At 37.8% G+C, this 12,847-nt stretch overlaps 1 protein-coding gene across 1 annotated transcript in view; it reads left to right on the forward strand.

Annotated features, from left to right (window-relative positions):
- Window positions 1-392: 392 nt before the first annotated feature.
- Window positions 393-12,847, forward strand: part of LOC102400458 (guanylate-binding protein 6) — a 31,599-nt gene continuing 19,144 nt past the window's right edge. Inside the window, exons 1-5 of the mRNA XM_006063363.4 lie at window positions 393-549; window positions 4,993-5,201; window positions 6,015-6,142; window positions 8,604-8,713; window positions 8,912-9,108. Coding sequence (XP_006063425.2) covers window positions 5,012-5,201; window positions 6,015-6,142; window positions 8,604-8,713; window positions 8,912-9,108 — 625 coding nt within the window. The 5' untranslated portion in view covers window positions 393-549; window positions 4,993-5,011. The remainder of the gene's footprint in view (window positions 550-4,992; window positions 5,202-6,014; window positions 6,143-8,603; window positions 8,714-8,911; window positions 9,109-12,847) is intronic.

Consider the following 12,847-nt stretch of genomic DNA (forward strand, 5'->3'; position numbering starts at 1 on the left):
TTATTTTAAAAGATACTTGTTTCATTAAATATATGTATTAAGGAACAGATTTAAAATGTTTAAGAGTTCTTCACTAACACAGTACCCAGGAATCCTTGCTGAGAAAAAAAAATGCTTGAAATATACTTGGTTTACACAGCTCAATTTCACTCACTTCAAGCAATCTTATGCCCAGGAGAGAAGAGAGGCCATGGAAGCCTTTAACGTGGCTGAAATTCCACCATAGAAAAGTGGTGGAATGTGTTAAGATTCACATTCTGCAATCCTAATTCAGTCATTCTGGACTGGCTTTTTCTAATTTCCTCTCACTCTGCTCCACACACCCATATTTGTGCTGTAGTCAAAGAATCTGGCATGACTTTGCTACCTCAGAAAGCGCATGAATTACTTTCAATTTCAGTTTAAACACATCACTATACTGGAAGAGAAGACTGACTTGCTCAGTCTTCTTTAGCTTTGATAAAGGAGAGACAAAGGGGTGGAAGGAGCAAGTAAGCAAAGAGTGAGAGGCAACTGGAACCATTCTTGGACTCCTGGTGTGTGGAACAGGTATGTCCATCTTTTATGTGCTATCTAAGATTGATTTTTGATTCAATGTGACAATTGAAGAAGGGCAGATTGCTTGTTGTCTGGAGTGCAGAGGTCTACAGCTGGCTTTATTTTGGGGAGCTACAGCTTCTCTGTTTGGATCAGTAGGGCTGCAAAGTGACAGGCACACTGTGTCTTCCTGGATGTACTGCTTCTAGAAAGAGCCCTTATGGGATTTTGCCTGTCTTGCTTTGTCAAGCTCTGTGGCTGGCATTTGAATTCAGAGAACAAGATATTTCCTGCCAAGGCGGTTACAGGCAATTATAACTTAAAAAGATCATTTCTTTTCATCTTTATATCAGTCACACTTAAGAAAGCTTCACAGAGAGAGCTCTGAAAATTTATCTATGTACATTAAATTTAGTACCCACATAGCTGATATTTAATAATTAAAGATTTAAAATCTCATCAAAACTCTTTCGTTCTCTTCTCCTTTTCTCTCTCTCTCACTCCTCTCCCATCTGTTTGTGTTTGTTGGTTTGCTTTTCATGGTTATGAAGTTGGAGCCGTTTGTAGCATTTAAAAAATCTATACCATCTAGGTTTAACAATCCCTTTGGATAATTCTTCTGTAGATCAAATTTAGAAAACCAATCCTGAGTAGGACTGAACAGCTGCACTTTGTTAATTTGAAGTTCAGAATTTTGTAGCCCATTCACAGTAAGAAATCAGAGATCTACAGATCTGTGGGTTTTTCTTTGTTTGTTTGCTTTTTTGAGCAAAGAGAACAAAGAAGTAGTTTACTGAGGCAAAAGCAAAAAGACACACTCAGGGGAGAGTGTGGGGGCATCCCTGTAGGGTTGTTTGATTTCATCTTTTTTCTTATTTTTATCATTGAATGAATGGGGTATTTTTGATTAGAGGTAGAATATTCATTGAGGGAGGTGTGTGGGGGGGCTTCCTAAGTGGCTCAGTGGTAAAGAATCTGCCTTTTAAGCAAGAGATGCAGGAGATGTGGGTTTAATCACTGGGTTGGGAAGATCCTTGGAGGAGGAAATGGCAACCCACTCCAGTATTCTTGCCTGGGAAATCCCATGGACAGAGGAGTCTGGCAGTCTACAGTCCATGGAGTTGCAAAAGAGACACAACAGACAATGCGTGGATGAATGATTTATTGAGGGGAAGACAGAACTGGTTTTTATAAAGTTGTTTGCAGTGGTTCATCTCACATCTTCCTACAGCTTCCTGTAATCTTCCCTTTAAGGAGGGAACTGGACAATTCTAGAAATTATAATGTAGCTATTAGAGGCTCCTGTTTTCCTTTGTATTCTTGATTCCCACACTGAAGAACTAGACAAAAGCAAATGGTGTAGGAGCAATGTATGAAATTGCTTGCTGCTTTTCTCTGATAAAAATTTTTTATTTGTAGACCTTATTTCTTAGTAACCTAGAGTTCACAGATTGTGTTCAAATGCAGAACCCAATGGACAAATCTGTTCAGTGCAATTTTTGTGGATAAATCTTCATCTAATTCAACAAACATGTTCTGAAATTCTATTTTGTGCTGTGTGCTATGCTTAGATATAAGCTTATAGTATCTAATTTTATTATTAAAACATCCACCATACTGGATCTCTAATTTTTCTCACATTACCCCTATAATTATCTTTAAAAACTTAAGTTTAACTAGGTGGGGCTCCTTGTTTAAGACTACATGAGTAGTAACTGATAGAGTGATTTTTTGTTTGGTTGGTTTTTGAAGTATCTTTTGATAGTATTAAATGTATCTAGAATGTTTGACCTGTAAATATAAAACAATATTTTAGATAATTGAATAAAATATCATGCTTATACATTCTGATAATGAAACATGCATAGATATTTTAGGGAACTTTTAGCATAATAGCAACCAAAAATATGCCAAGAGATCCATGGTATAATAGTGCTTTTAATATTTAATTTTCAAATCAAACTTTGCCTTGGAAAACAGTTACAAGGAAATCCCATTTCCTTTCCATCTAGATTTACCTAGTGGTCATCTTTTGCTTGGAGAAGGCAATGGCACCCCACTCCAGTACTCTTGCCTGGAAAATCCCATGGGTGGAGGAGCCTGGTGGGCTGCAGTCCATGGGGTCGCTAAGAGTCGAACACCACTGAGTGACTTCACTTTCACTTTTCACTTTCATGCATTAGAGAAGGAAATGGCAACCCACTACAGTGTTCTTGCCTGGAGAATCTCAGGGACGGGGGAGCCTGGTGGGCTGCTGTCTGTGGGGTAGCACAGAGTCGGACATGACTGAAGCGACTTAGCAGCAGCAGTAGCAGCATCTTTTGCTACATTTATTTTATCTCTCTAAATATATTGGGTTGGTTAAAAAGTTGGTTCAGGTTTTTCTGTAAGATTCTAAAAAAAATAAATGGCCAATAAGAAGGGCTATTGTTAAAAGAAAAAAAAAAAAAACAAAACAAAACCCAAACACAAATAACAAATATTGGAGATTTACAGTTCTCTAGTAATTATTGATGTTGGGCATTTATAAAATCAGTCACATTTCGAATTCTTTGTATACCAGTTTTGTTCCAAGGAAATCTTTCACTAAATTTGTCCTTGGTTTTGAGGTTTGGGATTAAGCTAAAGAGAAACAATAAAGTCTTTTTAGGCTTTTCTTTTATGCATCTTCCCTGGGCCTGTGTGTGCCTTTTCAAATTTCCCATATCTGTGCTGCTTTAAAATATCTTAGTTTTCCAGAGAGTCTCTCCTCAGGGCTTCTGATCATCTATTGTTTGCCTTTACCCTGAAAAGGAAAAATTCAGCTTCTCCTCTCAAATTTCTATCTTCCATATTTCACTTCTGGTCATCACTTAAGTGGGCATATAATCATACTAAGCAATTTTGACACACTAGTTTCTCAGAGTTAGTCCATACTCCACAGTCCACAGGTTAAGGGTTGAGTCCCTCAATTCAGACACAAATTGCAAGTCTAGATTGTCACTTGGGCTTCTAACTGGCTATACAGTGAAGGTTCCCACAATTTTCTCCTTAGGTTCAATAATTTGCTAGGATGGTTTACAGAAATCAGGAAAAATTGTTTACTTGCTAGGTTATTGATTTATTAAAAAAAAAAAAAAGGATACAATCCAGGAAGAGCAAGAGAGAAGAAATGCATGAAAGTAAGAAAGGGGTAGGAGAAGGAAATGGCAACTCATTCCAGTGTTCTTGCCTGGAGAATCCCAGGGACAGAGGAGCCTGGTGGGCTGCCATCTGTGGGGTCCCACAGAGTCAGTCATGAATGAAGTGACTTAGCAGCAGCAGCCTCAAGAAAGGGGTATGGAGTTTCCATGTTCCCTCTGGACATGCTATCCTTTGGAAACCTCCATGTTTATCAAGCCAGAAGCTCTCTGAACCATTTTAGTTAGCTTTTTTTATTCCAGATTTTTAAATAGAACCCTCATTCAATAGCTATGGTTGATTAAATAATTGGTCACTGATGATTACTCAACTTTCAGCTCTTCTGTGATCCCCAGAGGTTGGGGAATGAGGCTGAATGTTCCAAGTCTTGAATAGCATGGTTGGTTCTTTTAAATATGAACTTAGCTGGGTTTGTGCTTTATGTGGGCTTCTCAGGTGGCTCAGTGGTACAGAATTGGCCTGCCAATGCAGAAGGTGCAGGAGACAGGGGGTTCAATCTCTGGGTTGGGAAGATCCCCTGGAGTAGGAAATGGCAATGTGTTCCAGTATTCTTGCCTGGAAAATTTCATGGGCAGAGGAGCCTGGTGGTCTACAGTTCATGGGGTCACAAAGAGTCAGACATGACTGAGCTACTGAACAGCATCACACATGTATTTTATGTATCATTGTTCATTGTTCTGTCGGTAGGTCACGTCTTATTCTTTGGAACCCCATGGAATGCAGCATGCCAGGCTTCCTTGTCCTTCACCATCTCCCAGAGTTTGCTCAAACTCGTATCCATTGAATCAGTGATGCCATCCAACCATCTCATCCTTTGTCATCCCCTTCTCCTCCTGCCTTCAGTCTTTCCCAGGATCAGGGTCTTTTGCAGTGAGTCAGCTCTTTGCATCAAGTGGCCAAAGTATTGGATCTTCAGCTTCAGCATTGGTCCTTCCAATGTATATTCAGGATTGATTTCCTTTAGGATTGGGGCTTGGTATGTTGTAGGCCTTCAGTGCATGGTAACAATAACTTGAATTTTATTATTATTATTCTTGAAGTAAAATTATAGATAGTGATAATAGTTTGTGTTTTATTAAAAACATCATAGAGATTTGAGGAAATGATGGAGGAAAACCTCTGTAGTATGCTAATTCTAGGTTACCCGTTGTCTCATGGAAAGTACAGAAGTCTTACTGAATTTGAAGTTGACAGATGCCTTGTATTACTCTGCCTGTAATCTTATTTCTACTAGAAAGCTCTGTATAACTCTGCCTGTAATCTTATTTCTACTAGAAAGCTCTTCTAGGTTACCATGGCATCTGGACCCAACATGATGAACCCCATTTGTCTGGTGGAAAATGACAATGAGATTCTGTCAGTGAACCAGGAAGCTCTACAGATTCTTGAGAAGATTTCTCAGCCAGTGGTGGTGGTGGCCATTGTAGGACTGTATCGTACAGGCAAATCCTACTTGATGAACCGTCTTGCAGGACAGAACCGTGGTGAGTGTTGTACTTTGTTAGAGTCCAGTTGTTTGATTCTAGCTGACATCTTAGTTTCTTAGTTTTCTTCCTTGATCATGTGAAGGGAGAAACAAATTCCTCTGAATAAGCCAATCTTCCACTTCTAATTCTCACCACTAAATCACTACCTTATTGTGATCTATTATCATGTTCTCTGTTTTATTCCTGTAAAGCAAAATCTCTTCAACATATGCAAAAATCCTACCTTATCCAACCTGATTAAATACTGTGCTCTTGCAGTTGTCTTCTCACTTTCAAAGCATTTTGTTTTTTATTGAATATTCTCAAGAACATATAAAGATATTTCATTATCTATCATCTTAAAAATTCTTCCTGGATTTCATATCCTATTGTGGCTAAAACCTCTCAAACTCTCCCACTTTTTAAAAAATAATTTTTTTCTGGAAAAAATACAATCTCAATTTCTTTTCTTTTTTTTTTTTTTTTACTTTTTTTCCATGCCCATATCTCACTGTAATACACTTCTCCACTTTTGAAACTCACCATTCTTTCAAAATGCTCTTGTTTCAGTTAGCCATAACCTCTGTTTTATCTGATTCATGGATGCTTCTTTGTCTCCATGCTGAACCCTTGCCTGGTATCATTATTGCAATTAATATCCCCTTCTCCTTGAAACAGAGAACACACAAAGTAGGGCATTCTTGTTGAGGTAGAGACAGCACCATCATATGTACTAAGGTACTCGCATTCTAGTAAGTCTGACTTTGTAACCCCTTGGTGGCTTAGATTATCTGCTGTGATTGAATATTGCTTTCTCCCCTCCCTTTGCAGGTTTCCCTCTGGGCTCCACAGTGCAGTCTGAAACCAAGGGCATCTGGATGTGGTGTTTGCCCCACCCCTCCAAGGAGAACCACACCCTGGTCCTTCTGGACACCGAGGGCTTGGGGGATGTGGAAAAGGTGAGGTGGAAGGTCACAGATAAATCCTTTTTATTCTGGGTTTTCTCCTTATTGCTTGATGATCATAGAACTTTAGCTGCTGTAGTCCATTTGTAAAATCCAGAAGTCAACTATAGTAAATGAGGCAAACTATGATTTGTTTGAATCCCACTTCTAGGAAAAGTTATTAGATATATATTAAATAAAATGTTTTATTTCTTGGCACTGCATGGATGACTTGATTTCTTTTAATAAATAATTATTAAACAGCTGAATTCTAGGCCTTTGTACTTAAGAAGGTAGATTGTGTTGGTGGTTTAGTTGCTAAGCTGTATCTGACTCTTGTGACCCCAAAGACTGTAGCCCACCAGGCTCCTCTGTCCGTGGGATTTCCCAGGCAAGAATACTGGAGTGCATTGCCATTTCCTTCTCCAGGGGATCTTCCCTGACTCAGGGATTAAACCCGAGTCTCCTGCATTACAGGTGGATTCTTTACCAACTGAGCCACCAGGGAGGCCCAAATAAGGTAGATATCAGTGACCAAAGTAAATGTCTTGTTCTCAAAGACCACACATGTGCAGTCAGATTTAATAAAGGGTGATTGGTAAAGAAGCAGGTTGGAGAGAGGAGGAAGCTGAACTACATTGCAATCACCAACCCCTGTCAATTTCCTGGGAGCTCTGGGCAAGAATGGTCCTTTTGAGTTGCTCTGACTTGGAACAACGGTGCTAGTAAATTATTGAAAAGTTACTTTGGGAGCCTTTCTAATTAACAGGGCTAACACCTAAAGACTCTTTCACTGGCACTCCCAACAGCTAGGGGAATAAGTCCTTCAGTCTTGAAAGGTGATCCAGGCAGGACTTGACAGTTTCCATCACTTACAGTTAAGTTATAAAGGTGCGTTGGTAAAAAAGAGGAGAAACATCAACCTGGGAGAGAGGAAGGATTTTTGATTCATCTTCTTAGCTATCAGACGAAGAGTGTATTTAAAGGTTGGAGTTAAGAGATGGGTTTACATTTTCTATGATGAAATTCATCAACTGCTCACAGAACATTTTAGAAAGCTGTGAGATACCCCTAGATGTGGTGGTTCTATAAGACATATGTTTGTCCTACAAGAAACATTTTAAGATGGATTTTTTGATATTTTAGCTTTCTACTAATGGGTGAAAGAAGTTACATTTCTTTGTTTCATTAACTTTAGACTTATTTGGAAATAGTACCTAAATTTCTATAGCCTTTGATATTTCTCCCCAAAGGAGAATTAGAAATTCTGTTTTTATCTTGAAAGTCATATATCAAACAATGATATAGTCTTGTTGAAATAATTGATTGTTTTCCATAAATGCCACTTCTTCTTCTAATTGATTATTTTCTAAGACTGAGTTTTGGGGAAATAAAGTAATGAATAGATTATTTCCCCCTAAATTCCCATATAGAATTGTCTTGACATAAATCAGTTTTTCCATTTGCTCTAGGCAGCAGCTTTACACACTCTTTACAGCAGAAATAATATATAGATTTATGCTACTATTTAGAAAATGCTATGATTTATACAAACAAATTGGTCTGGCCTTTAAGGCCCTTCATCAGGTTGCACTAGAGCTTCAAATTCACTTCTCCACTCACCTTCTGCTCCAGTCAAATGAAATAACTCTGTTTTAATTATAAGACCCCAGTATTCTCCCATCTCTGATTTTGCCTCTGTGAGTGCTTCTGTCTATGGGATCACCTTCATTTCTTGAAGTCCACATTTTACCAATTCTTTACTACTCAGTTCAAGACTTCAAGGAAGCTTTCGTGTCACGTTCTTTCTCCAACTTTCATAGCTTGGTTCTTCCTTTACAGACATAAATTTTAATTTAATGTTATAGCTATAAGTTTCTCTGCTTATATACATTACTAACATGTCAGCTTTCTATAGGTACTGTCATCTTTGCTGCATTTATTGTTATGGATGTTTGTCACTTATTTGAAATAGGTGTCCTGAAAGGAATAATTGTCATTTTTAACATTGCTTTTTGAAATCTAAGAACAGTGGGAGAGTATTAACTTTTGTAGATATTTATTGATTTAATATAATTTAAAAGCCCAGTTATGCCAACTCTGGTCTATTTTATATGAGCTATGATGAATAAATACATGTGGAACGAAGAAGTACTAAGACTCATCATGAATACATAGTTACATACCAAGTACTGTACTAGTTTTTATGTATATGTTATTTTCCTTCATCCATTGAGGGAAAAGAAAGTCTTATGAAGATTAGAATCACTTTATATATGAAAAAATCACAAACATAAAAAATGTCTTTGTAGTTGTCAAAGCTGATATCTGTATTTGCGTCTGTCTTCAAATAGTGTCTATGCATGGTGAGTGTGTTAACTGAAATAATACATGAAAGCATGATAGAATCAATGGATGAATGAATTTTTAATTTAGGAGTAAAATCCTAAACCACTTGTTTAAATGTGATTTCTAGGGTGACCCTAAGAATGACTCGTGGATCTTTGCCCTGGCTGTGCTTCTATGTAGCACCTTTGTCTACAATAGCACAAGCACCATCAACCACCAGGCCCTGGAACAGCTGTAGTATCCTTCCAGAAACTGAACCTCCAAGTTTCACCAAGTTTGATGAAAATGATAGAGTCATTTCTCCTTCCCTATCATTTAGTTGCTTTTGGTGGAGCAGAGGGGACCCAGGGCCAAAGAGAGTGATGATAATACTTTTTAATTAGGGAAATGTAGGACTTGTGCGGAGGCTGTTACTTTTCTTTAACCAAGTCCTAGCTATGTGACAGAGCTCACAGAACTTATCCAGACCAAGTCCTCTCCAAGACCTGATGGAGTAGAAGATTCCACAGAGTTTGTGAGTTTCTTTCCAGACTTTATCTGGGCTGTTCGGGATTTCACCCTGGAGCTGAAGTTAAACGGTCACCCTATCACAGAAGATCAGTACCTGGAGAATGCCTTGAAGCTGATTCCAGGTATTAGAGCATGATCCGGGCAGTGGATGGTCTAATGGAGGGTGGGATTTACTAAACACTGTCTATCATCTCTGGGGTTGTGTTGCCCTAATGGTCCGGGAGCGAGCGACAAGAATGAAGACAGAACACGAAATCTGGTGCAATGTGTCAGGGGAAATGCAGCCTGTATGGGACTGAGGTGCAGAGTCCACTCTGAGTCCAACTTTTATTCTTAATTGCAGACTACAAGACTATTTTTTATGTTATCTTTCCCAAGACACTACGCTGACATAGTCCAGATCTCCTTGTTTTTACGCCAGGTCGTTCCCTTTTGGGCTTGTCTCAACAATCAGCAAGTGTATAGGCAGTGTTCATGCTTGACGCGGACCTGGTGTTCCAAGGTCCATGCTTTCATGATCCCAGTCATACTCCCTTCTGGGTCTGGCCTTGGGGTTTGTAACAAGGAGATTATTCTTAAGAAAAACATGAAAGATAATCATTAACACAGTTTCTTAATATATGCTGTTTTTCCAGGTGCTATTTCTGTGGAATTTCTCAAGGCTGTGAAAGTACATTATAGGAATTCCCACTACATCTCCCACTGTTTGTTTTTGCAGGAGTAGATATGCTGTCCGAGCAACTGCCTTTTTCATCAGTTCTCGGATGGTTTTTCTCATGTATCTGAGGACTAGACACAAAACGGTTAAAAATTTACATCCTGATATTATTGTACCAAGCAATCCTCCTCCTAAAGTTTTAATCCACATATGGGGTTAAGTTAATGTAAGCTTTCCTCAATTTCTTCAAAAAAATCAGTTTCTGGGAGTAATTGTAAGTGATCATTTTGCATATTAGAAATAGTAGCCTGTAACCGGGAAATATCTAAGGATAGATTATTATGAATGTGTCCTCTCAAATGTTCAGATAATTGGTCCAAAGTATATGCACTTTGATTATACTTATGAGGTATGACACAAAATGAAGAGATACGCCAATCACACTTAAGATGAGTTTGTAACTTAAAATTTTGTACTTTGTCCCCTAGTAGGAGAGCTGCATTTTCTAAAGCAATCAGTTGTTCATTAATTTCTTGGTCTATGTGGGTTTGACTTCCCCAGGCAGAGCTTGCATTTTGGTGCCACTGCTGTACAAATGTAGTCGTTTATATAGTTTGATGCAGTGCCAGCCTGGCTATTACTGCTGTCATGGCTATGGTGATAATTCCCATAATTGCTGCCATAAGGAGTCCAATAAACATTTTGGAATGTTGTAGTACTTTCTTTATAACTTTTCTTTTTTTTTTTTTAATTTTATTTTATTTTTAAACCTGAAACACTGTATTAGTTTTGCCAAACATCAAAACGAATCCGCCACAGGTATACATGTGTTCCCCATCCTGGACCCTCCTCCCTCCTCCCTCCCCACACCATCCCTCTGGGTCGTCCCAGTGCACCAGCCCCAAGCATCCAGTATCGTGCATTGAACCTGGATTGGCAACTCATTTCATACATGATATTACACATGTTTCAATGCCATTCTCCCAAATCTTCCCACCCTCTCCCTCTCCAATAGAGTCCATAAGACTGTTCTATACATCAGTGTCTCTTTTGCTGTCTCGTACACAGGGTTATTGTTACTATCTTTCTAAATTCCATATATATGCGTTAGTATACTGTATTGGTGTTTTTCTTTCTGGCTTACTTCACTCTGTATAATAGGCTCAAGTTTCATCTACCTCATTAGAACTGATTCAAATGTGTTCTTTTTAATGGCTGAGTAGTACTCCATTGTGTATATGTACCACAGCTTTCTTATCCATTCATCTGCTGATGGGCATCTAGGTTGCTTCCATGTCCTGGCTATTATAAACAGTGCTGCGGGAATTGTTTCCTTAATTTCTCTTTCTATTTTCTCATTATTAGTGTATAGGAATGCAAGGGATTTCTGTGTGTTGATTTTATATCCTGCAACTTTACTATAGTCATTGATTAGTTCTAGTAATTTTCTGGTGGAGTCTTTAGGGTTTTCTATGTAGAGGATCATGTCATCTGCAAATAGTGAGAGTTTTACTTCTTCTTTTCCAATTTGGATTCCTTTTATTTCTTTTTCTGCTCTGATTGCTGTGGCCAAGACTTCCAAAACTATGTTGAATAGCAATGGTGAAAGTGGGCACCCTTGTCTTGTCCTGACTTTAGAGGAAACGCTTTCAATTTTTCACCATTGATGATAATGTTTGCTGTGGGTTTGTCATCTATAGCTTTTATTATGTTGAGGTATGTTCCTTCTATTCCTGCTTTCTGGAGAGTTTTTATCATAAATGGATGTTGAATTTTGTCAAAGGCTTTCTCTGCATCTATTGAGATAATCATATGATTTTTATTTTTCAATTTGTTAATGTGGTGTATTACATTGATTGATTTGTGGATATTGAAGAATCCTTGCATCCCTGGGATAAAGCCCACTTGGTCATGGTGTATGATCTTTTTACTGTGTTGTTGGATTCTGATTGCTAGAATTTAGTTAAGGATTTTTGCATCTATGTTCATCAGTGATATTGGCCTGTAGTTTTCTTTTTTTGTGTGGCGTCTTTGTCAGGTTTTGGTATTAGGGTGATGGTGGCCTCATAGAATGAGTTTGGAAGTTTACCTTCCTCTGCAATTTTCTGGAAGAGTTTGAGCAGGATAGGTGTTAGCTCCTCTCTAAATTTTTGGTAGAATTCAGCTGTGAAGCCGTCTGGACCTGGTCTTTTGTTTGCTGGAAGATTTTTGATTACAGTTTCAATTTCTGTGCTTGTGATGGGTCTGTTAAGATTTTCTATTTCTTCCTGGTCGAGTTTTGGAAAGTTGTACTTTTCTAAGAATTTGTAATTGTTGATAGTAGTCTCTTATGATCCTTTGTATTTCTGTGTTGTCTGTTGTGATCTCTCCATTTTCATTTCTAATTTTATTGATTTGATTTTTCTCCCTTTGTTTCTTGATGAGTCTGGCTAATGGTTTGTTAATTTTATTTATCCTTTCAAAGAACCAGCTTTTGGCTTTGTTGATTTTTGCTATGGTCTCTTTTGTTTCTTTTGCATTTATTTCTGCTCTAATTTTTAAGATTTCTTTCCTTCTACTAACCCTGGGGTTCTTCATTTCTTCCTTTTCTAGTTGCTTTAGGTGTAGAGTTAGGTTATTTATTTGACTTTTTTCTTGTTTCTTGAGGTGTGCCTGTATTGCTATGAACTTTCCCCTTAGGACTGCTTTTACCATGTCTCACAGGTTTTGGGTTGTTGTGTTTTCATTTTCATTCGTTTCTATGCGTATTTTGATTTCTTTTTTGATTTCTTCTGTGATTTGTTGGTTATTCAGCAGCGTGTTGTTCAGCCTCCATATGTTGGAATTTTTAATAGTTTTTCTCCTGTAATTGAGATCTAATCTTACTGCATTGTGGTCAGAAAAGATGCTTGGAATGATTTCTATTTTTTTGAATTTACCAAGGCTAGCTTTATGGCCCAGGATGTGATCTATCCTGGAGAAGGTTCCATGTGCGCTTGAGAAGAAGGTGAAATTCATTATTTTGGGATGAAATGTCCTATAGATATCAATTAGGTCTAACTGGTCTATTGTATCGTTTATTTATTTATTTTTAAAAAAAATTTTTTTTTCTCAGTAGTTTTTCTTCTTCTTTTTTTTTAATTTTATTTTATTTTTAAACTTTACATAATTGTATTAGTTTTGCTAAATATCAAAATGAATCCGCCACAGGTATACATATGTTC

Source organism: Bubalus bubalis, chromosome 6 (genome assembly GCF_019923935.1).
Source record: "Bubalus bubalis isolate 160015118507 breed Murrah chromosome 6, NDDB_SH_1, whole genome shotgun sequence".
Lineage (NCBI taxonomy): Eukaryota > Metazoa > Chordata > Mammalia > Artiodactyla > Bovidae > Bubalus > Bubalus bubalis.